This window comes from Podarcis liolepis (assembly GCF_965112155.1).
Source record: "Podarcis liolepis genome assembly, chromosome: 7".
NCBI classification, from domain to species: Eukaryota; Metazoa; Chordata; class Lepidosauria; order Squamata; family Lacertidae; genus Podarcis; species Podarcis liolepis.
The window spans coordinates 23,251,463-23,273,511 of record NC_139561.1 but is presented as its reverse complement, the minus strand read 5'-3'; the positions used below and the strand labels follow the sequence as shown (position 1 = coordinate 23,273,511).

General features: G+C 47.1%; 1 protein-coding gene across 1 annotated transcript; it reads left to right on the top strand.

Annotated features, from left to right (window-relative positions):
* The first annotated feature begins 10,891 nt into the window (after nucleotides 1-10,891).
* On the top strand, nucleotides 10,892-21,957 carry TMEM52 (transmembrane protein 52). Its single transcript, XM_083513301.1, has 5 exons — nucleotides 10,892-11,122; nucleotides 15,390-15,433; nucleotides 15,848-15,892; nucleotides 20,361-20,530; nucleotides 20,863-21,957. Exons 1-5 carry the CDS (start codon nucleotides 11,060-11,062, stop codon nucleotides 21,261-21,263), a joined length of 723 nt encoding a protein of 240 aa, XP_083369427.1. The 5' UTR covers nucleotides 10,892-11,059; the 3' UTR covers nucleotides 21,264-21,957.
* The last annotated feature ends 92 nt before the right edge of the window (nucleotides 21,958-22,049 follow it).

The window sequence follows — 22,049 nt, the reverse complement described above, 5'->3', positions numbered from 1 at the left end:
CTAGCAGAGCAAAAAATGGATTGTGCCATAGCCCCCCAAAAAGGCGGGGGGTGAGATATTGGGTTATATCCAGTGCAGACCCTTTGAAATTAATGGACCTGACTAATTTAGGGCCATTAATTTGAACATATCTACTCTGAGTGGGACTCATACTGGATACAACCCATTGTAATTGAACAGGAGTTGGCAAAGAGTACAGTGGTACCTCGGGTTACATACGCTTCAGGTTACAGATGCTTCAGGTTACAGACTCCACTAACCCAGAAAGAGTACCTTGGGTTAAGAACTTTACCTCAGGATGAGAACAGAAATTGTGCAACGGCAGCGGGAGGCCCCATTAGCTAAAGTGGTGCTTCAGGAACAGTTTCAGGTTAAGAACGGACCTCCAGAAGGAATTAAGTTCTTAACCCAAGGTACCACTGTACAGTGAAATATGTTGGAATAATACAGTTGGGACCCACAACAAAACGTTGCCGTGTGAAGTGCTCCTTGTTCAGAATTCTTGCCAGTCCATTCCATACCCACCCTCAATGTTCAGCCAGCTGCATTTCTTCCTAAACCTTTTACCCTGATAGGTTTTCCTTAGGAAAAACAACTGAGCAGTCTGAATGTTCATAAGCATTCCATGAGCACTCTGAACCTGGGTGAAGGGATCGCTCCATTAGCAGAGGCTTCGCAGCAAATATCTCTGGACTGTATGTATGATAGTTGGATTGCATCGTATACCCAATCCCTGGAATAAATGGATAGGCACTTTTTAAGTACCCATGGAAGGGAGATGGAGACGTTCTGCTGGGGCCTAAGGACCTCTTCTCTGTTTCCCCAGTTTGTATAGCTGAAGGCTCCCTATGCCAACCACCTGGCTCTCGGGTAGGCCCTAATCTGGGCAGGTGCCTCCTCTTCCCAAGCAGCCTCACTTCCTCCACAGGGTGGCCACTCATAAAGCCTGCGATAGCTTAGTTGTTGGAGCATGAGATTCTGAATCTCAGGGTTGTGGGTTTGAGCCCCAGCTGGGTAGGACTAGATGACCCTAAATTATCTAAATCAATCACGAAAAAGGAACAAAAGAGGGTGCCAATTTGCATAACACCTGCATATGCTAGTTTGCAGTCAGAGATGCCAGTTTAGAAAGAACTGCTATAATTTAAGTAAAAATCTAGCACGTTTCACCATAGTCAGAGAGGCTGTGACCTGTTTGCCTTTGGTCCAGGTGCTTAACCACTGGTACACAACTTCACTCTCCTGCTCTCCCTTCTCATGGTTCTTCATCTTTAAGCCAAGTGCAGTTCGGACAGCCCTTCAGATATAGAACCGCTATGAATAGAGGAGTGTCCTCTATAAAGTAGGGCCACATGGCTGCGGTGGCCCTGAAATTCCTGCCTGACATGAATTCCTTCTGCTTCTGTGGCCATGGGAGGCAGGTTGGGGTAGGGAGGTCTGAGAGCCGGTCAGAAATCCAAGCAGCTATTTTGGGGACCTCCAGCCCCATGGCAGATACAGTGGTACCTCGGGTTAAGAACTTAATTCGTTCCGGAGGTCCGTTCTTAACCTGAAACTGTTCTTAACCTGAGGTACCACTTTAGCTAATGGGGCCTCCCACTGCTGCCACACAATTTCTGTTCTCATCCCAAAGCAAAGTTCTTAACCCGAGGTACTATTTCTGGGTTAGCAGAGTCTGTAACCTGAAGTGTCTGTAACCCAAGGTACGACTGTACAGTGGTACCTCAGGTTAAGTACTTAATTCGTTCCGGAGGTCCGTTCTTAACCTGAAACTCTTCTTAACCTGAAGCAACACTTTAGCTAATGAGGCCTCCCACTGCCATCGCCCAATTTCTGTTCTCATCCTGAGGTAAAGTTCTTAACCCAAGGTACTATTTCTGGGTTAGCGGAGTCTGTAACCTGAAGCATCTGTAACCCGAGGTACCACTGTACTCTTTGCAAATCCATTGGCTCCTCAGAGTCACTGGTAGAGAGAACCCTGCTCCCCTATCTTCTCCTCGGAGGCTTGGGCAGGGCTGAATCCCGGATCACTGACCTGGACCTGATCAGCCAAGGCAGGCGGAAGTGACCCGAGTAACTTGCTTTTCTTCGGTTGGGTGGCTTTGAAAAGACTGCAAAGAATAGGAAGGGTGTAGTCCTTCCTGAGAGAACCTGAAAATTGAACAGGAGGCAAATGCAGCCTCACCTATTTATACTAAGAATAGCTACCCACTCACTCTCTCAAGTGTAGGAATCTTTACACTGCTGTGAAGAGTCACCTCCCATGACTAGCAGCAGGAGGAAAATAAAATATGCAAGATTTAAGGAGCAAAATAAAATTTACAAATGCTTACCAGCTGCAGAGTTCAACTTTTGCGTGTGCCAGTGAATTTAGGCAACCTTGGTGCAGAATTTCTTTTTATCATTACAGTATGTTATCAGCACAGTCACATAGTTCTATTTGTGTACATCCCAAAAGATTTGTGATGCACCTGGATGTCCAGCCTTGACAAGGGCAATATCCCTCCCGCCACACTCATGCCAATCAAGAGGCAATAATGTTTTCAAAGAATCCGAGCCAATGATGTGTGATTTCCTCTCAATTGTGTCCTGTCCCCCACACTTAGCAAAGAATGTCAGGTTGTGCGCAAACGACCTTTTAACCCAGAAAGCAAACACACAAGCTCTTAAAAAGAAAAAACCACACACACAAAAATGCTTTTAAAGCTGCTTTGAGAGACAGGTGGAACCACCTAATTAGCTCCAGCTACCTTGAAATCACAGAATTAAATTCTCCCTCAATGGTCCCAGTACTTTGCCCCTTCAGGGCTCAAACAATTCTTTTTTATTATTTAAAAAAAGGTTGCCTGCTTTGATTGTGTAAGGAGAACCCTCATTCAAAGGCCACTGGCGAGGTCTAAGCCAGTGTTTCCCAACCGAGAGAACTCTGATGTGATCTGACATTCAGTGCATCTTTGCATTTTGAACATGTCTAGAAATAAAATTGCAAATAACACCAGCTGTAATGTGTGTGTGTGTGTGTGTGTGTGTCGGGGGGGGGGGAGGGATCCTTTTCGGGACTGCAGTGGGTGTTGGTTAATCTCTTTCTCTCCCCACTTGGGTTGATGGTTGGATTACTCCTCTAGATTTGAATCGTGAAGAAATCCTCCATTGGTGCGAAAGGGATCATGCTCACAGCATTGGATACAACCTTAAGGCTTTCTTTCAGAGAGGGGTATTTTTGGGGGGGAGGGGGTTGAATTCTGTCTTCCTGGTTTTTATATATACAGTAGCCAGTTGTTTGACTGTGATCCTAGTTTTAAAATATGTAAGTGATGTTGTCATTTGAACCATTATTGCAGCACCACCAATGGGGCTGTAGTATATATCTAGTGCTTTCTCTTTTGTAATGTTTGGTGCGATTTAATTTTCAGAATGAAAACTATATTATTATACGGAAGGCGAAAACAAAACAAAAATGCAGTAATTGTATATTCAATTCAGTTCATAAGTTTATTGTTCTAGCCAGAGGCCATGGGAAATTTGTATTAAGCCATAGTATCAATAAAATTATTTGGGATGTCCATAATATAAGAATCCTTAATCTTTTTAAAAAGGCTTTGCCAAGTTCCTGAGCATTAAAACAAAATTCCCTTGTCCATCTCTGACAGTTCCAATTCTAATATTATTTTGGCTTTTTAAATCTAATTTGCTAACATCCATGAAATGAAAGAAATTACCAGAGACACTAACAAATTCAAATCCAGCTTGATTTCAGATTAAACCTCTTAACCATCACAACAATTTATAGCAATTTTATTGAACTCCTTTTTCCTGACCCCCCCAACAGGTGCATAGATGGATACGCACCATTTATGCCTATGACTTTGTTTGCTCAAAATCATAATCTTAGAGTAATTTGTAGATAGGCTTTCCTGTTTACAGTATGTGCTGAACACCTCCAAGGGATTTTTGAGGCCCAACTGGGAAAAAGAGGATATTTATATATAATTAGACAGACAGATATTTATATATAATTAGACAGGCAGACTTACAGGGTTGTGGTGAGCATAAAATGGGGAGGGAATAACAATGTACACCACCTTGAGCTCCTTGGAGGAAAAAGTGGGAGAAATGTAATATATAACATGCGCACAAACACCCCTGTTAGGAGAATTTCACTCACAGTAAACTAGCTTGCGTATAATAAGAATGCAAGCATGTCACCACTCTGTTTTCATTGGCTGTTTTCCAAAGTTCCAAAGGCAGGAGTGGGGTGAGGCTGCTCTGAGAAAACAACACGGTCATAATGTGGTGGTGAGAGAAGTGGGAGAGGACAGGTTAACACAGACATAGGCAAACTCAGCCCTCCAGATGTTTTGAGACTACAACTCCCATCATCCCTGACCACTTGTCCTGTTAGCTAGGGATGATGGGAGTTGTAGTCCCAAAACATCTGGAGGGCCGAGTTTGCCTATGCTTGGGTTAACAGGACTGCTTTAGTCCTCTCTGGTGGTGGTCAAGAGGGAAAAAGAAGGAATTGGGGAAGGGGGCAAGGACGACTGACTGGGAGATAAGGGGGCATTTGGAGGAGTGTAAGGGAACAGGGATGGGAGGGTGGGGTTGTGGTGTGTGTGTTAGGCCTCCCGCAGTTGGGGGGAGAAAGCTGGAGGAACGGGTGGGGACAGGTGGAGTTTGCTGGGGTTAAAGGGGGAATTTGCAGTGCTGCAGAACAAGAGGGGGCATTGGGGAGGCCTATGAGCTGGAGCAAGGGAGTCATGCCTGTTAAGTTGTGGGTGAACATATCAGACGACACAGCGATTCTTCAAACAGCTCTTGTTTATTCACAGGCCAGAAGAGAACTGAACAGAAGGGTTCAGCCAGCCTGCTTATAAAGAGCTCCAGTACAACGTAACTGTAACAACTTTCTGTAACTATCCAATCACTGAACGTCACTTTCGATCCTTTATTTGCATATGTGGACCTGAACTATCTACAGTATCCCCCTGCTGGCCCAGGGTGAGAACTTCAGTACATAACAATGCCTATGGCTGAGGGGTGTTTAAAGGGAGGGCTGTGGAAAGGAAAAAAGGTGTGTGTAAGAGAGAAAGTGTGTGGCCCTTTAGGACTCTGCAGTGGGAATATAAGCATATTTGATGTACAAAATATTAATGCCAGGTGTCAATGAATGTCTTATGTAGAATGTCTTATGTATTTTTCAATTTCATTGTTCTGTATGGAACAATGACAATAAAGATTATCGTATCGTATTGTCCTCCAACTCCCATCAGCCCCAGCACCTTGGTCAACAGTCAAAGAAAGATGGGAGCTGGAGTCCTATGACATCTGCAGGGCCATGGATTCGTTGCAGCTGGCATGCACATAAATGACGCTTTTGCAACTGGACGTGTTCCCTTTCTAGCCTGCTTCTTTGGCTTTCTAGGCTTCTCCCAGAATGGAAAGTATATAGGGACTACAATGCAGACATGTCCCTTGTGGGTGGTCTGCAGAAGTGTCTGCTGTGGTGGGCAGCTCTGTTGCCCAGTGGTTGGCATCATGGCAGCAGCTGGGGGGGGGGCAGGAAGCGATGGCAGGAGTCTGGCTGCAGGAAGCGAGAGTAAGAAGGAGCAAGGATGTTACACCATCTTCACTTCTCCTTGCAACCTGAAATAGGGTTGGGTCAGAGGGGAGAGGACACTCCTTGCTGGGCAGGTCTGGAGATCCATTTATAGATCTCTCTGTACAGTTGCCAAGTTCCTAATGCCTCATATCATCCCACTTGATCACTGAGATCATCTGCAAGTGTCAGTGGTAGATCCCTGAGGTTCATTTCACAATGACAACAAGGAGCCAAGCCTTTAGTGTCATTGCCCTGGTCCTGTGGAACACCTTGCCACTAGATTCAGCAGCCGCCTTCTGTGCCAACTTTTAAATGCCTACTCAAAGCTTTTCTATCCCTATGCAGGCAATTAAGAACACCGTTCCTCAGTGGTCAATTGGTGTCTGTTTTTACCTTTTTATGGCTTTTATTGTATAGTTTTATGTTTTTATTGCTGTAAACTTAGATAGATGTATACCTCTGTGCCATAAAAATATATTTTTTTATAAATTGGTGAAGAAAAATAATTTGGGCACTGCCTCAACATCCCCAGTATGCTGTTAACCAGCCCAGGAGGTTGCTCTGCCTGTCACTGCCCTCGCCAGGTGTTGGTCTCTCTGCATTCCACCCAGTACCAGTAGTCTGGTCTTGGATTTAGCTGGACTATACCATGAAAGCCACATTCTATAAGGAGAACCAAAATTCAGGTGTTGTACCCAACAAAGCTCTATTGAGAGCAGATCCACTGAAATTAATGGAACCAACTTCGTCCCGTCTGTCATAGCAGCAGGTGACAGAAAGAAAGGACTGAAATGTGTGAGATGGTGGAAGAAGACAGATATGTTCTGGGGTTTAATTGAGGAGGTGGGGAGAACCATGTAACCCACCTAGGAAAAAGGTGGAATACAAATGCAATAGATGTGTCTTAAAACACAACAGGTGGAGATGATGTTGCTGCATTTCAGGATGCTAATGTGTCCCCATCGCCTTGTTCACCAGCCTTTCTGCAAAGGGTTGTTCTGCCTTCTCTGTACATTTTCCTTGCTTTTGGGTGGTGACTCAGGATAGCGACATGTAACTGGAGCACAATGTGTGTCAGCTGCTCTTTCCGCTGTCAGCTGGGATCCCCTTGGCCCTGCCTTGCCAGCTCTGTAATTGGACTGCATCGTGAGAGAAGGGTTGGGCATATCCTCCAAAAATACTCCTTTAGGCAACCAGAAGAAATGACCTCATGGGGAAAATGATGAGCAGGTCAGCTCTAAGGTCAGTATCAGTCATGCTTCTCTAATGCGAAACTAAGCATGAGTTGGGATTTTCTTTTGTCTTTTCCATATTAGGGTGTAACAGTAGTTGGAATTTTTCTGAAGCAGTCAAAACAACCCTGTAAGGTGGGCTTATTATTAGTACAGTGGTACCTCGGGTTACAGATGCTTCAGGTTACAGACTCCGATAACCCAGGTTAAGAACTTTACCTCAGGATGAGAACAGAAATCGCGCGGCGGCAGCGGGATGCCCCATTAGCTAAAGTGTTACCTCAGGTTAAGAACAGTTTCAGGTTAATAATGGACCTCCAGAACGAATTAAGTTCTTAACCCAAGGTACCACTGTATTAGTATTATTATACCCTGCCTTTTCCCCTGACACGGACTCAAGGTGGCTTGCAGATAAAAACAAGAACAGCTAAAAACATTCAGGGGGTGGGGAACAATAATTTTTAAAAAATTAAACATGCATAGTTTTAATTATATCAATATCTACATTTAAAATCTGTTAAAACCATACAAATTGCGATAAAAAAGCACTGCACAAGCCCTTTCATTAAAACTACCCAGTTCCCAAAAGCCTGTTAAAACAAGAAAGTCTTTACCTGCTGGCAGAAGGACAACAATGGAGCCAGTCTAGCTTCTCTGAGGTGGTGGTGGGGTTTGCCAAAGTCTGGGAGCAACCACCAAGAAGGCCCTCTCCTGTGTCTCCACCAAGCCTGCCTGTAGGGGTGGCAGGACCAAGAGAAGGGCCTCCCTGAAGATTTCCAAACCCGAGCAGGTTTGCACAAGGGAATGTGGTCTTTCAGAGAGCTTGGACCTACCGTAAGCTGCACAGGGCTTTAAAGGTCATAACCAGCACTTAGAATTGTGCCTGAAAACAGACTGGCGGCCAGTGGAGCTGTTCTAGCAAGAGAGTTGTGTGCTCCCTAGAACCAGCCCCAGTCAACAACCTGGATTCGGCTCTTTGAGCCAGCTGAAGTCTTTGAGCGCTTTTTAAAGTCTGTTACAGTCATGCAAATGGGATGTAACTAAAGAATATGTCACTATGGCCAAATCATCTCAAGGTAAGGGTGCTGCTGCAGCACTAGCGATAACTGTGAGAATGCGCTCCCAGCCACCACAGAGACCTGAGTCCAGAAGCCCATACGAACTGCGAACCTGTGTCTTGTTACCCCATCCAGAGCAGGCTGAATCCATATTCCCAGTTCTGCCTTCCGGCTGACCCAAGAGCACCTGTGTCTTGTCTGGGTTAGGTTTCTATTTGTTCACCCTCACCCAGTCCATTAGGATGGCGGACACTGGTTTAGAACCAAGGCAGCTTCCTTGGATTTAGGTGGAAAGGAGAAATAGAGCTGGGTATCTTCAGAGTACTGGTGACACTGAATCCTGAAATTCTAGTTTTGTCCCCATCCCCTTCCCTGCCAAGTTGTACAAGGGTAATACTGAGACTACGGAGGAGGAAGGTGACAGGCAAGGCCACCCTGTGAACTGGTTGTAAGAAGGGAGGGAGGTGGTTGAGAACAAATGGAAGATGGTGCCCTAGTTGGTAGAGCACAATTTCAGGGTTGTGGGTTCAAGTCCCATGTTAGGCAAAACATTCCTGCATTGCAGGGGTGATCCTAGTGCAGGGGTCTGCAACCTTTAAGACAAAAAGAGCCACTTGGACCCGTTTCCGAAGGAAAAAAAACTGGGAGCCGCAAAACCATTACAACATTTAAAACAAATATAACACTGCATATATTGTTTCTTACCTAAATGTCCGATCTGACAGCGGGCGGGAAGGTGACGTCAGGACGGTGCGTGACTAACGCACGCACCGCCCCCATGCGACGTCACAGCCAGTACAGTGCCCGCCACAGTGGGGAGTGTCGGGGCGCACAATGCGCTTCCTCCCCTTGCTAGTATCCGCCCCGGAGCCGCAGCAAAGGTGTAAAAGAGCCACATGCGGCTCCGGAGCCGCAGGTTGAAGACCCCTGTCCTAGTGTGATCCTTCCAACTCTACAATTCTGATTCTCTGATTCTCCACTGATTTGTGGCGATTACACACACACACACACACACACACACCCCTTTTTCATTGCTGGATTATTAGCAATTCAACCCACAAATTATATCTGTGGGAAGGTATTTCATTTGAGGTTCTGCTGGACAATATTTTATTGATCTGCTTCCTTTCTCAACTCTGAAATCCCAGCTGCCCTCCATAGGAAACGCAGGAAGCTGCCTAACACTGAATCAGACCATTGGTCCTTCTTAACTCAGTATCGTCTACACTGACCGGCAGCGGCTCTCAAGGATTTGGGGCAGGAAACTCTCCCAGCCTTACCTGGAGCTGTTGGGGGATTGAATCTGGGACCCTGTGCCACTGAGAGTGGAAGACTCGTAATCTGGTGAACAGGGTTTGCGTCCCCGCTCCTCCACACACAGCTGCTGGGTGACCTTGGGCTAGTCACACTTCTTTGAAGTCTCTCAGCCCCACTCACCTCACAGAGTGTTTGTTGTGGGGGGGAGGAAGGGAAAGGAGATTGTTAGCCGCTTTGAGACTCCTTAGGGTAGTGATAAAGCGGGATATTAAATCCAAACTCCTCTTCTTCTTCTTCTTCTTCTATCGAACCCAAAGCAACTCCCACTTAAGAGATCCATAGGGTGGCACAGTGGGTTAAACCACAGAGCCTAGGACCTGCCAATCAGAAGGTCAGCGGTTCGAATCCCCGCAACGGGGTGAGCTCCTGTTGCTTGGTCCCTGCTCCTGCCAACCTAGCAGTTCAAAAGCACATCAAAGTGCAAGTAGATAAATAGGTACCGCTCCGGCGGGAAGGTAAACGGCGTTTCTGTGTGCTGCTCTGGTTCGCCAGAAGCGGCTTAGTCATGCTGGCCACATGACCCGGAAGCTGTACGCCTGGCTCCCTCGGCCAATAAAGTGAGATGAGCAGCGCAACCCCATAGTCAGCCACAACTGGACCTAATGGTCAGGGGTCCCTTTACCTTTACCTGATTACCAGCAGGCTATATATATAGTGGCACAACATGAAGGTGCATTTTACAGGGTGAAGTAGGCACGGCTTTATTTGCAAATGCACAGCAGCTGGCAAGCGAAAGCATGCATAAGGTGAGCCGATCCTTGGGTCTTATCAACCAGTGAGGCAGAAGGCTGCAGCGTTCCTCAGACTCTTAAGCAGTTTGCTGAGAAGTTCAGTTCTCTAGTGAGTTTGTGGCGGAGACGAGATTCAAGAAAAGGGCCGTACAGTCACTGCTTTGCCACCCGAGCCATGAATTCTGGGGAGTATAGTTTGTCAAAGCTGCTGAGCATAGTAGTTCTGTGATGGGGAACGTACAGCTCCCAGGATTATTTGGGGGAAGCCCATGGCTGTTGAAGTGGTATAATAGCAATTTGAATGTGTGGTACGCATGCAACCTCGGAATAGGCCTCACTTAGTCGTGTCTACTCAGTGAGTCTACTCTGCGTAGTACTTATGATGGGTACAACAAAGGATTAAGGAGAAATTTGATTCAGTTTGCAGCATGCATTAGAAGCCCGGTACTTAAAATAACATACCAAAGTTATTAGTGGAAAAACGTTTGTGGGGTGTGCATATATTAGGATATATGTGCATATATCCCCCACCCGCAAAAATGCTGATGACTTATGATGACTTGAACTTCTGAATGATTTGTAAATCCAGCCAGTTAAGGCTGGAGCTCCCCTCTGAAATTCCTTTGTCCTAATGCTGCAATCTTAAAATTGCTCTGCGGGTTGCGGGCGGGGGATAGCGCCGGGTGGGCGGAATTAGGCTTCGTTTCCATTCAACCGGTGACTTTTCTCTCTCACAAACACACCCCGTTGAGTCATCGCTTTGGGCCTACCTCCGCTCCCCCAGAACCTCGTGGAGGGAGAGCGACCCATGGGTGCAAAGAAATCCCCCTCCCGCTTGCAAAATCCTAACCCGTTGCAGCAACCCAGCGGGTGAACAAAGCAAGCGCGGGAAAGCCAGCAGTGGGCGGGGCCAACTGGGGAAGGGGCGGGGCCTGGGGAGAGAGATATCGCTTTGCAAAGCGGCTGCAGCCGAGGAGTGCGCGCCAAGCGCAGGAGCGATTCTTTGGGTGTCTTCCGAAGGGGGCGCGGGGCGTTTTTTTCCGCGTGCGTGGAAGACAAAAGAGCCTCGGCGTCCTCGGGCGAAAAGCGGGGAACGGGCGAGGCGACTCCCCTTCGCTTTCCATGGCTGCGGCACAGCGAGCGAGCTGCGTCTCCTACAAAATCTTCCTTTTCGCTCTGCTGGAGGTGGGTGCCGCAGTGGGCTACGTTTTGTGGGTGGGTGGATCGGGGGTGGGGGGTTGCATTTCCGTTTCGGGGCTGATCGGTGGCTGGGATCGTCCTTTTTTTTCTTTTTTTCTTTTTTTGCTTTCCTTGCTAGCATAGCTTCGCGCCGCTTGCGAACCGGCCTCTGTGGTTCGCCCCGCAGCCGATCGGAGTGGCTCCGTCTGCGGCACTGGATAAAAAAAAAGCTTTTATGTTTGAATGTCGCCCTTTGTGGGGGCCTCTACTTGCAGACCTTTCTTTTCTCTCGCACGAAAAGCCCTCCCTGCCGCCCTCCTTCTCTGCCGTTTTCTGTGGTTTTAAGCACGTTTCTTGTAGCCTGTTCACAGTATCCCTAAATGATCCGGATCTAAATTAGATGGGTGTGTGTGTGAATTTCAGTGGGTTCTACTCTCCGAGCTTAGTTGAATACAGCCCCTGAGATTTAGCTATCCTTATCTACTGGGGTTTGCGGAGTCTTGCCTTCTTAGATCTTAAGACCAGTGGTAACTGGTAACCATTAGGGCTTCCAAGGCAGGGAGACCAGCAGGCAGAGGCAGAGCCCTGGACTGGTTGTTAACGAGGCAGGTGAAAGCAGACTCGTCTGTCCTCATGAGGACAAAGTGAGAAAGATGTCTACATTGAATCAGATCAGAATCTCGGTTCTGACAGAGCTTGAGTGGTCCAGAAATCATGTTGGAAGGGCTTCAAGTTCTCTTGGTCTAAATCAAGGGTAGGGGAATCTGTGGTCCTCCCAGATGTTGGGACTACAACTCCCATCTGTCTTGTCCATGGGCAATGCTGACTGGGGCTGATGGGAGTTGTAGTTCTGTAACAGCTAGAGGGCCACCCCAGCCTATGCACGGGATTTGCACGTAGACAGGTCTAGGCTGGAGCCGCACCCCCTCATCCATATATGCACGAATCAAAAGGCGTCTTCATTTGTGTTGTTCTGAGCAGTTACTGAATTGGTTTGATTTTTGCATCATCTACCTATTTCTTTCTCTTTTTTTTCTTTTGCCAGAATCCCTCTAATTTTATAAGTCTTATGCTTCACATGTGATAATGCATACTGAACATTTCACTTTAATAGTTAAGGCATGATTTTTCCTTTAAAATCCTGGTTTAATGAACAGGCTTCCATGTAAACAGCTTCGTATTTTCAGCTGTACACCATTGCTGAAATGGATTCTCGGACAGGGGTGCAGTTGGGTAATTTTAGACTCTGGGCTTGTTACCCTAAAGTCCTGGCTGTAGGTGGTCCCAGCAGCAACTGACTGGTGATACAGCATGATACCTGTTTCCTGCCCCCTCCCAAAATAACCCTCCCTGTGCAAGATACTTGGAAGTTTTAGATTTGGGAATATTTGTTTTGCTTTAAAAGAATATATATATATATATATGTATGTATGTTGCCCTTTCTAGCAAATGAATGCAAAAAGAGCAGTGCTGGATCAGGCCAATGGCCCAACCTAGTGTAGCCTACTGGTCTCCTACTGGCTAATCAGAAACCCCAAATGGGTAATCTGCAAGTGGGACAACAATGTCCCACTTGTGATTCCCAGCAACTCAGAGCATAGGCTGTCTCTGACAATGGAAGTGGAGGAGAACCATCGGGATTAGTAGCCATTGGAGAAGCTAAGCAGGTCAAGGTCTGGTAAGTGGCTGGATCCTTGAAGTCTCTCAGCCCCGCTCACCTCACAGAGTGTTTGTTGTGGGGGAGGAAGGAAAAGGAGATTGTGAGCCGCTTTGAGACTCCTTAGGGTAGTGATAAAGCGGGATATCAAATCCAAACTTTGCTTTTAGATTCCATGGCAGAAGGAAGCCGGGATATAGATGCAAGAAAATAAATCTGTTAAATGTCATTGAAGGCACCTTAGTAAAATTCACTGAAAACGTGTATACAGTGGTACCTCGGGTTACATATGCTTCAGGTTACAGACTCCGCTAACCTAGAAATAGTGCCTTGGGTTAAGAACTTTGCTTCAGGATGAGAACAGAAATCGTGCTCTGGCGGCGCGGCGGCAGCAGGAGGCCCCGTTAGCTAAAGTGGTGCTTCAGGTTAAGAACAGTTTCAGGTTAAGAACAGACCTCCAGAATGAATTAAGTACTTAACCCGAGGTACCACTGTACAACTAACAACAGCAACAAACACAAGATTCTTTTTTTTAAATGCTGATACTGCAAAAAAAAAAAAAAAGAATGTTCACAAGCGGCAGCATATCTGTTCAAAGTAACTTAAGTTTCCAGTATGCTGGGGGCAAGGTTTGGACAGCTGAAGAATGGCTTGCCAGGACATGTGCAATAAAATGGATCATAAGCTTACTTCTTGGTTGGGTAGCTACATTGAGTGACTTTGCAAAGTCAATCAATAACAAGGTCCAGTGTTTATGTAGCATTTTTGTGTGTGTGTATTAATTTCCTTCATAGCCCACCTTTCCTGTGAGGAGCTCAAAAGTGGCATAATTGTTTTCCCCTGCCCCTCCATTTTATCCATGCAACGAACCTGTGAGGTTGGTTAGGTTAAGAGACATGTCACCCGGTGAACTTCAAGGGGATTTGAACGCTGGTCTCCCAGTCCTTAGTCCAACCACCATCCTACCCTGGCTCTACGCACACACATACACACACAGACAGACAGACAGACAGACAGACAGCAATTTAGGATACCAATGTGTGCATTGGATAAGACTACTCCACTAAAGCTTATGCCATAATAAATTTGCAGGCACTACAGGGCTTTGTTTTCGCTGCAACAAGCCCACAACACAGCTACCCCTTAGAAATTGAAATCTAAATGCAGTGGCCTTGCTTGCACACAGTAGCAGGCACCACCATGTGCATCCCCCAGAACAGAGATGGAGAGGTGGCAGATGCCAGTTTTCACTGCGCTGACCTTTGTTCCTGGTATACCAACAACAGCTCAGACGGAGGGAGGTCAGGAGAGGGGCACAACCCCACCATGCTATCCGCTACCGCTTGCCAGTCACTAAACCATGGTTTCCTAAACATGGGTCTCCGGTTGTTTTTGGACTACAGCTCCCATCATCCCAGACCGCTGGTCCTAGCTAGGCATGATGGGAGTTGTAGTTTTAAAACAGCTAGAGACCCAGATTTGTGAAGCCCTGCTCTAAACCATAGTTAAGCTGAAAGTGACTAGCTTGCTGCTCCCAGGCACCGTGGAGGACACTCTCCCTGTCACTAGTAAGCAAGTGTCTATTCGTAGCATGTTTATCATCTGTATGTAGAATAAGGAGGAGTAGTGCCTTGTTCTTTGCCTCAGTCAGCAAAACATCTTTAGCCAGCCCTAGCTGGCTTGTTCATCTGTGAGGCTGTGTATGGTTTTTTGAACCAACCATAGTTACAACCAACCATGGTTTAGCTCTGCATATGAGCAAAGCTGCTGGACTTACAAGAGATGCGAAAGTTTTAACTGCCTTGCCACTATACAGTGGTACCTTGGGTTACAGACGCTTCAGGTTACAGACTCTGCTAACCCAGAAATAGTACCTCGGGTTAAGAACTTTGCTTCAGGATGAGAACAGAAATTGTGCTCTGGTGGCGCAGAGGCAGCAGGAGGCCCCATTAGCTAAAGTGGTGCTTCAGGTTAAGAACGGACCTCCAGAACGAATTAAGTACTTAACCCGAGGCACCACTGTATATATTCACCTCCTTATTCATCAGCTGCAAACCTAAGGATAATGCATTCTGATAAATCTGGGATTGCAAAGTAGTGGTCATTCTCTTTCATGAGCATCCCATGGGCATCTTCCTAGCTCTTTTGGATGAGAGAGTGGTGCATTAGAGGGATCTTTTGGTTGATCCAGTAAGAGTAAGGCAAGTCTTGTGAGAGTGGTGTGTTGTTTTAGAGCAAGCAAGGTGGAAACTCAGGCCCAGGGGGCTCATTGTATCCCTCCATCCCACTCCCACCGGTCCCTTAGAAGTCTCCGCAGGCCACACCACTCACCAAGGCTTGCTTTGCATCCCAAGTGTTTTTGCCTGGCTGGGCTATGCCTCTTGCTTGCCTGGATAGATGACAGAGAGGGGTGTGGGAACATGTGTAGAAACTTGGGTACTGTGCAGAAGCCACGTTAACAATTGTTGCCTTGGAAGAATGTCCCAGGTGGAATGTGGCTTTCAAGCTGAAAAGGGGTTCCCCGGCTCAGTTTCAGAGCCATAGAATTCTGTCCCTGCAGCATTTAGTTCTAGCTTTCTGTTCTAAATCCATTATTTCTCTTTTCCTTACTTCCAGGCCCTACCTGCCTTTGCTGAGATTCACTGCAGTAGCCCGCAAGGGTAAGTAAGAACCTGCATGAGGTGCTTTTCTTTGACGGGAATGTGTCTCCATCTGAAAGCTTTATTTAAATAAGGAAAGGCCTGGGAGAAATTTTCTAGTTTGCATCTAACCTTGGCCACACACTCAACCGGGATTTCTTTTATCTTCAGTTCCCCATCTGCGATGTGGAAAGTATAATTGCTTGGCCTGTTTTTTTTGGTGTTTTTTTGGGAGACCTGTGTCCCTCCAGCTTTAGTTAGGCTGCCGCTGGAATCATCCCCTGCTGACTGGGAATGGCAGCCGACAACATCTGGCAAGCCAGGGGTTCCCCGTCCTCCGTTGCGCAAAAGTTAGAGAGAGATCATGTGTGTGAGCTGCATCAAAAATCCAAGGCTCGATGAGTGACGCCCCATTTCCTTGTCTTCATTTTCCAGGTGCACTCAGCAGGGAACCAGTTGGACAAGCCTGTGGTATGTCTGGTGAGTTCAGATCAATTTTCAGCCTTGGCTTCATTTGTTTCAGGAAGTCGCTGGCAGACATTGTCTCTCCCTCTCGGCCCCCACTCTGCTCGTTCTGCACAGGCAAAAACACTCAAGGAAGGTGTTGAGCAGGGCCAATAAGGGGCGTGGCCTGGGGCAACCACAGAGGGCCAGATTGAAAGGCCTGGAGGGCCACATCCAGCAGCCCATCTCCGTCTCCTCTTTCCTCTCTCCTTTGATACTGGAGAAAGAGAGGCAGCGTGTGTATTTCGTTTCTGTTTACTTTGTGATCATGCCTTGTTCAGATCCTGACAATAGCTCCATTCACTGCCCTGTTTGAAGAGGAAGTTAGCAAAGCAGAAATGCAACCGGTAGATAAACAAATGACCACCTTTCCTGTTGCACAGTCTGAGTGCGTTATGAAACGAGCAGGTTGTGATAAAGCCATTGTGTGACTAATTTGGAGCAGCTACTTAGGGATGCTAAAGGAGGGTTTGGAGATGCTGGAGCCGGGGGCAACAGTTATACTGTTCTTTAAGCTTGTCGGGTGTGCAGTGGGCCAGGGATCCAATTTCACATCCCTTCCCTTGGCTGCACTTTGGAGCCAGCCCTTTGGTTAACCAAGCCCCAGAGGGAAGGAACTGGATCTGGGCAGAAGGCCAGATCACTATCTCCCCCACCCTTTGTTGGACAGGTGGGCGGGGCTCCCAGCTGGCAGACACGTGACATCAGGTGACTTCTTTGCCCAGTTCATCCCTTGCAGAGTGCTTTGCAAGGCTGTCTTTTGAAGCGCTTTGCAAGGTGGCCCTTTGAAAGGGGCTTTGCAGGACTGGTGTTTGATGCCTTGGAAAAAGAGGCGTTTTCTCCCTCTGGTTTGTCGTTGCCACAAGCAAGTCTTAGAAGACAGGAAGGCGCTCAAGAGACCTTCTTGTAATGGGGCTGTTTTTCCAACACATGCTAGCAGGAGAGGTTTTTTATCCTGCTAGCCCAGCACTGGGATGAGGATGAAAAATGCTGCTTTATCTCCCAACAGCAGCACTGCCATGGGGAGAAAAAAAATGTCCTCTGGGTCAGAATGTTTTTGTCTGCATGTGTGCATTGGTCAGTACAGTTACCCCACCTGGCATGTGGCCCTTATCAAGCTTCAGTGTGGCCCTCGGGCCTAAAACTGTTAGCCAATCTTAACAAAATCACTCAACACTTCAGTATTTTATTTTATTTTTAAATTCGCCTGGCACTTAAAAAACCAACCTTGATAGTGCCAGGGGTGTTTCCCTGGGAGATTACCTCTAATTACAACAAGCAGGCTCAAAACTTGGTGCTGCTGGAAGGTTAGTAGGTCATGTGGTGACCTCTCAACTTTCCTGTCCCCTGGAGGTCTATGGAAATCTGACTTAATAAGTAACGATTAGGGACAGGTGGTGACGAGCCCGTGATGGTGAGGATGTGTTACTAGGTGCCTCAGAAAAGGGAAACAAAACAGGGCAGGCTGCAATCCCACTTGACAAGAATCCTGGCATAGTTGGGAATGAAGTAATATTTCCTTCCCCCAGTTGCTCTCATGGAACATTTTTGTTATAAAACTCCCTCACTTTCACAAGCCGACACGTGGAGCCCTTTAGCCATTGAGAACTTGGCACATGAAGGAGCCCTCTGGGCTTATGCTGTGTCAAACTATCATCGCTCCTTGCTTGGCCTGTAATCAACTGAAACTCTCATTGCATCATCCACTGAGTGGCAAAACCAGCCCAGTGGTGAGAAACAGGTATTTTCTCTCCGCCTACTTCCTGTTTCATCCCCCCCCCCCGGAATCTCTAAAAAAGGCAAATGGGTCCACAAATAGCTAAAAACGTTCCCTGGACCATACTATTCCATAGAGTAGGGATGGCCAGTCCTATAACACCCAGGAGTGGTATTCAGCTAAGTTTTACTCAGAGGAGACCTTATGACTTTATTATATTTGTTAAGAGGGTTTTTAAAACCAAGTGGGGGGGGCAGCAAGCAGCGCAGTTTCGGCACCTCTCAAGTGGGCACCATTGCTGGTCCCACATCAGGGAGGGAGAGAGGATATATGCACACAGTGACCCATTTCGTGTGTGTGTTTTCCATTCCCAGCCCCCATGTGCGTCAGCAGAACTCGCATAAGCGCCCCCGAGCCCCGTTCTGCTCCCTTCCAGGTGCAAAAGGACCTGCGCGTCTGCAATCGCGCATCAATTGGACACTCCTAAAATGGTCGCTGCCTGTATAATATCATTATTATTATTATTATTATTATTATTATTATTATTATTATTAAAATTTGTGCACTGCCCTTCACCTGAAGCTCACACCCATTCCCAATAAAAGAGGCCAAAATGCTACCACTTCAGATTAAGGGCCAAAAGTCGTGAGTTATTGATGCCTACTATGCCTTGCCTCCACCGTTGGAGACAACAGTGCTTCTGAATAGGAATATCAGTTGCTGGAAAGGACAGGAGAGGAGAGAGCTCTTGTGTTCAAGTCCTTCTTGCAAGGTCTCCCATTGAAGTACCTAGCAGGCTCCTATTACATTAATGTCCATCCTCTGATTCCAAAAGAGGAGCCACAGCGTTGCAGTTTTAAAACCAGGGAGGCAGGGGACATGATGTAATAACAAGACAGGTCTGCTCTCTGTGAATTACAGCGGTACCTCAGGTTAAGTACTTAATTCGTTCCGGAGGTCCGTACTTAACCTGAGACTGTTCTTAACCTGAAGCACCACTTTAGCTAATGGGGCCTCCTGCTGCTGCCGCGCTGCCGGAGCCCGATTTCTGTTCTCATCCTGAAACAAAGTTCTTAACTTGAAACACTATTTCTGGGTTAGCGGAGTCTGTAACCTGAAGCGTATGTAACCTGAAGCATATGTAACCTGAGGTACCACTGTATTGCAAAACAATCTTGTGATCTGATCCTTCATGGAAAATTGTTTACCAGTAGTTTTCGTCATCCAGTGACATAGTTATGAATGGCCAGCTTATGGATTTATTGCTCAATGATGCTGTGAGAACGTAAATGTTTTTCTTCTGAGAGAAGCAGGTAGGGAAAAATCGAACCACATATTTTGAGTGCCTTTTGAAGCCTCGCTGAATGTGGAAAGAGGCCGCCTTCTCTCTGCTCATCTGATTGGCATTCAGCTCTCGTTTCACATACTTCCTGGGAGTAATTTGGGGTCTCGATGGCATTGGCTGGTTACTTTTCCAACCATCTGCCCTCCTCTAATGTAGATTTGCATCTGGAAATGTTGGACTGAAACATTTTTATGTTTGCCGATTATAAACATGAAAGCAAATAAACAGTTTCATTTTTTAAAAAATATATTGAGGCAGTATACAACGTAGAAGGGAAAAATTGGCAAAAGGCATCCAGAAAAACATAATAGAAAATACTTTTTTGTTAAAAAGAGGGTTTTGTTATTACTTACTTGTTTTAAGTATTTCTATACTACCTTTTCCTCCAAGGAGCTCGAGGTAGCATACATTGCTCTCTCCCCTCTCATTTTATCTGCACAACAACCCTGTGAGGTAGGGTAGGCTGAGAGACAGTGAGTGTCCCAAGGTTACCCAGTTGGCTTCATGGCTGAGTGGAGGGATTTGAATCCTGGTCTCTCAGCTCCTAGTCTGACACTCCAACACAGTGTTTCTCAAACTTGGGCCCCCAGCTGTTTATATATATTATTAATAATAATTTCTTTATACCCCACCCATGTGAACGGGTTTCCCCGGCCTCTCTAGGTGGTTTCCAGCACTTATAAAACCCTGACCACATGTCCTGCTAGCTAAGGATTATGGGAGTTGTAACCGGACAACAGCTGGGGAGCCCAAGTTTGAGAAATACTGCTCTAACTGTTGCACCACACTGTCTTGTAGTTGTTAATACTCATTAAAGTGTTTGGCGCACTAAGCATACCCAATTTCCCTAAGCAGCTTTTGGTATGCAGCAATCGGCCACAACGCCATATGCCAGTATCAGAATGATTGACCCACTTGCCCTATTGTGCTGAGGGTTCATTCCCTTCTGGGCAGCCCTAGGTGGGGGGGTTGCATGGCAGTGGTGGGTGGGGCCAGAGGCAGAAGTCGGTTGGAGCAACACATGTAAATTTACTTTTGTGCATTAGGCTAGTTTCTACACCACACAGACATATATACCCAGTCTCTCTCCTCCTTCCAGACAAGCAAGAGACATGTTCAGAGTTCAAGGACACATCCCAGACAGACAGAAACCTTCAAGGAGGATGCAAAGCAGGCCACTGAGGGGTCGTGGCCTGCGGAGAGTTCCAAGGGCCAAATAGAGAGACCTGGGAGCCTTAATTCAGCCCCCAAGCCTGAGCTTCCTTGCCCCTGCTCAGTTCCCTGTGCTTTGACTGCAGCAGACGTCCTCCTTGCTAAATATCATGGGAGCCTACACTGCAGGGTCCGATGGCTGATGTGGGGCTCTGCCTCTTTTCCTTCAGGCTCATCCTGCTCACAGTGTTTCTGCTGCTGCTGTGCGGCATAGGCGCCAGCTGTGTCCGGTTTTGCTGCCGTAAGAAGAGGCCCCCGATTCAGACTTTTCCGCCTCACGCCCACGACCTCACCATCATCCCCATGGACCACGACAGCACCGCCCACAGCACCGTCACCTGTGAGTATTTGGCAATCCCAAATTTCGGGAGCCGTGGGGGGGAACGTGAGAAATCTATCCTACCTTGCAGCTGGAAAACAGTGTGGAGATGGGTTGTTTTCATCCATTCATTCAATATGTACACTGGTGGGGGAACCAAAGGTCCAAAGGGAGGGGGGCTCCCTTACAACTACAGTTCTTCATGCACCATCTTTGCCCTAAAAGGTGTCCTAAAACACCTGAAATAAGCCCTGTGAATGGTCCAGGGACCTGCCTTCCCACCATCCCTTCTGTCGAACATTTGTTGTGCTGACCTCCTAAAATGAACACTTTTCTGTGTTTTCTCTTTGCAGCATACAGTTCTCTGCAGTATCCTCAGAACCTCCCACTTCCCCTGCCCTTCAGAGAGGTGGATAGGAGTATGGCGAGCCCTCCGGCGTACAGCCTGTATGCTATTGAAATGCCGCCATCTTACGACGAGGCCATCAAGATGGCCAAGCCCTGCACTGAGACTCCAGTTGTTGTCCAGAAACTGGACAGCTGCACCTCGGAACAAACAGCCCCTGAGGAACAAAGTCAGCTTCAGACGATGCCGGAAGCGTCGTCAAATGACAACCCTGAGACGTCGTCAAATGACAACCCTGAGACGCCGTCAAACGACAACCCTGAGACATTGTCAAACAACAACCCTGAGTCAGTACAAGGAGGCCCTGGGGTTCCGGAAGCTTCCACAGATGAGCAGCCACAACCGTAGCCCAGCCCAGTGGGAAGAACTGTTGGGCATGAGAAACCTGACCGTGTATGTACTTGGTTAGCCTGGAGAGAGTCAGAAGAGACCTGTTACACGGAAGGAATGTCTGCTGCCGGTTGTTATAACTTTCCATTGACGTTTCAAGGGTACCGAAGGGAACGGCAGGTTAAAAATACCGGTCTCTGCATGCGAGTGTGAAAAACGATGCTCTGGACTTAATATGGCCGTGGAGACGGGGTGGGGGCGGAGAAGAGCTGCTCTTGAAAGGACACCGTGTGACCAGGCAAGGGGAAATGGCCGCTGGTTGGGCTTCAACAGAGGCCTGTTCCCCTTGTGGTGAGGTGAAGAAATGAGGCAAAACCGAATACATGTTCTTGCTGCCTTCTTCTGAGAAGATTGAACTATCCAGCAAATTGCTGATGTACTGGGTTCGTTGCTATGTAACGGCAGACGACCTTTGACTCCGATGGTTGTTTTAATGCTCCATGTTTTATCTGTAGGTAGAGGGGGGTGCGGGAAAGGGGGAGGGGGGTGGGAAGTTTTGATAATACTGGTCTAATCTGAAAGGCCAAAACCCCTTTCTAAGCGACTATCCCTATCTGAATCTGAAGAGATTTGTCCAGTTTTGTTCCAAAGATTCAGTTCCCTCAAAAAAAGAAATGTCTGGTTTGAAATGTAAATATATACATATACCATAGTGCTAATGCGTCCTGTGCATTTGGGAATGGTGAATTGTTGGTGTGTGTATGTTTTAATCAAGGGAGGGGGGTGTTTCTTAAGAAATACAGG

Bases quoted from the DNA above. Each gene is read 5' to 3' on its own strand.
- TMEM52 (XM_083513301.1), top strand. From the start codon at position 11,060: ATGGCTGCGGCACAGCGAGCGAGCTGCGTCTCCTACAAAATCTTCCTT. The intron at 11,123-15,389 runs GTGGGTGCCGCA...CCTTACTTCCAG, and splicing joins TCCTTTTCGCTCTGCTGGAG to GCCCTACCTGCCTTTGCTGA. The intron at 15,893-20,360 runs GTGAGTTCAGAT...CTTTTCCTTCAG, and splicing joins ACAAGCCTGTGGTATGTCTG to GCTCATCCTGCTCACAGTGT.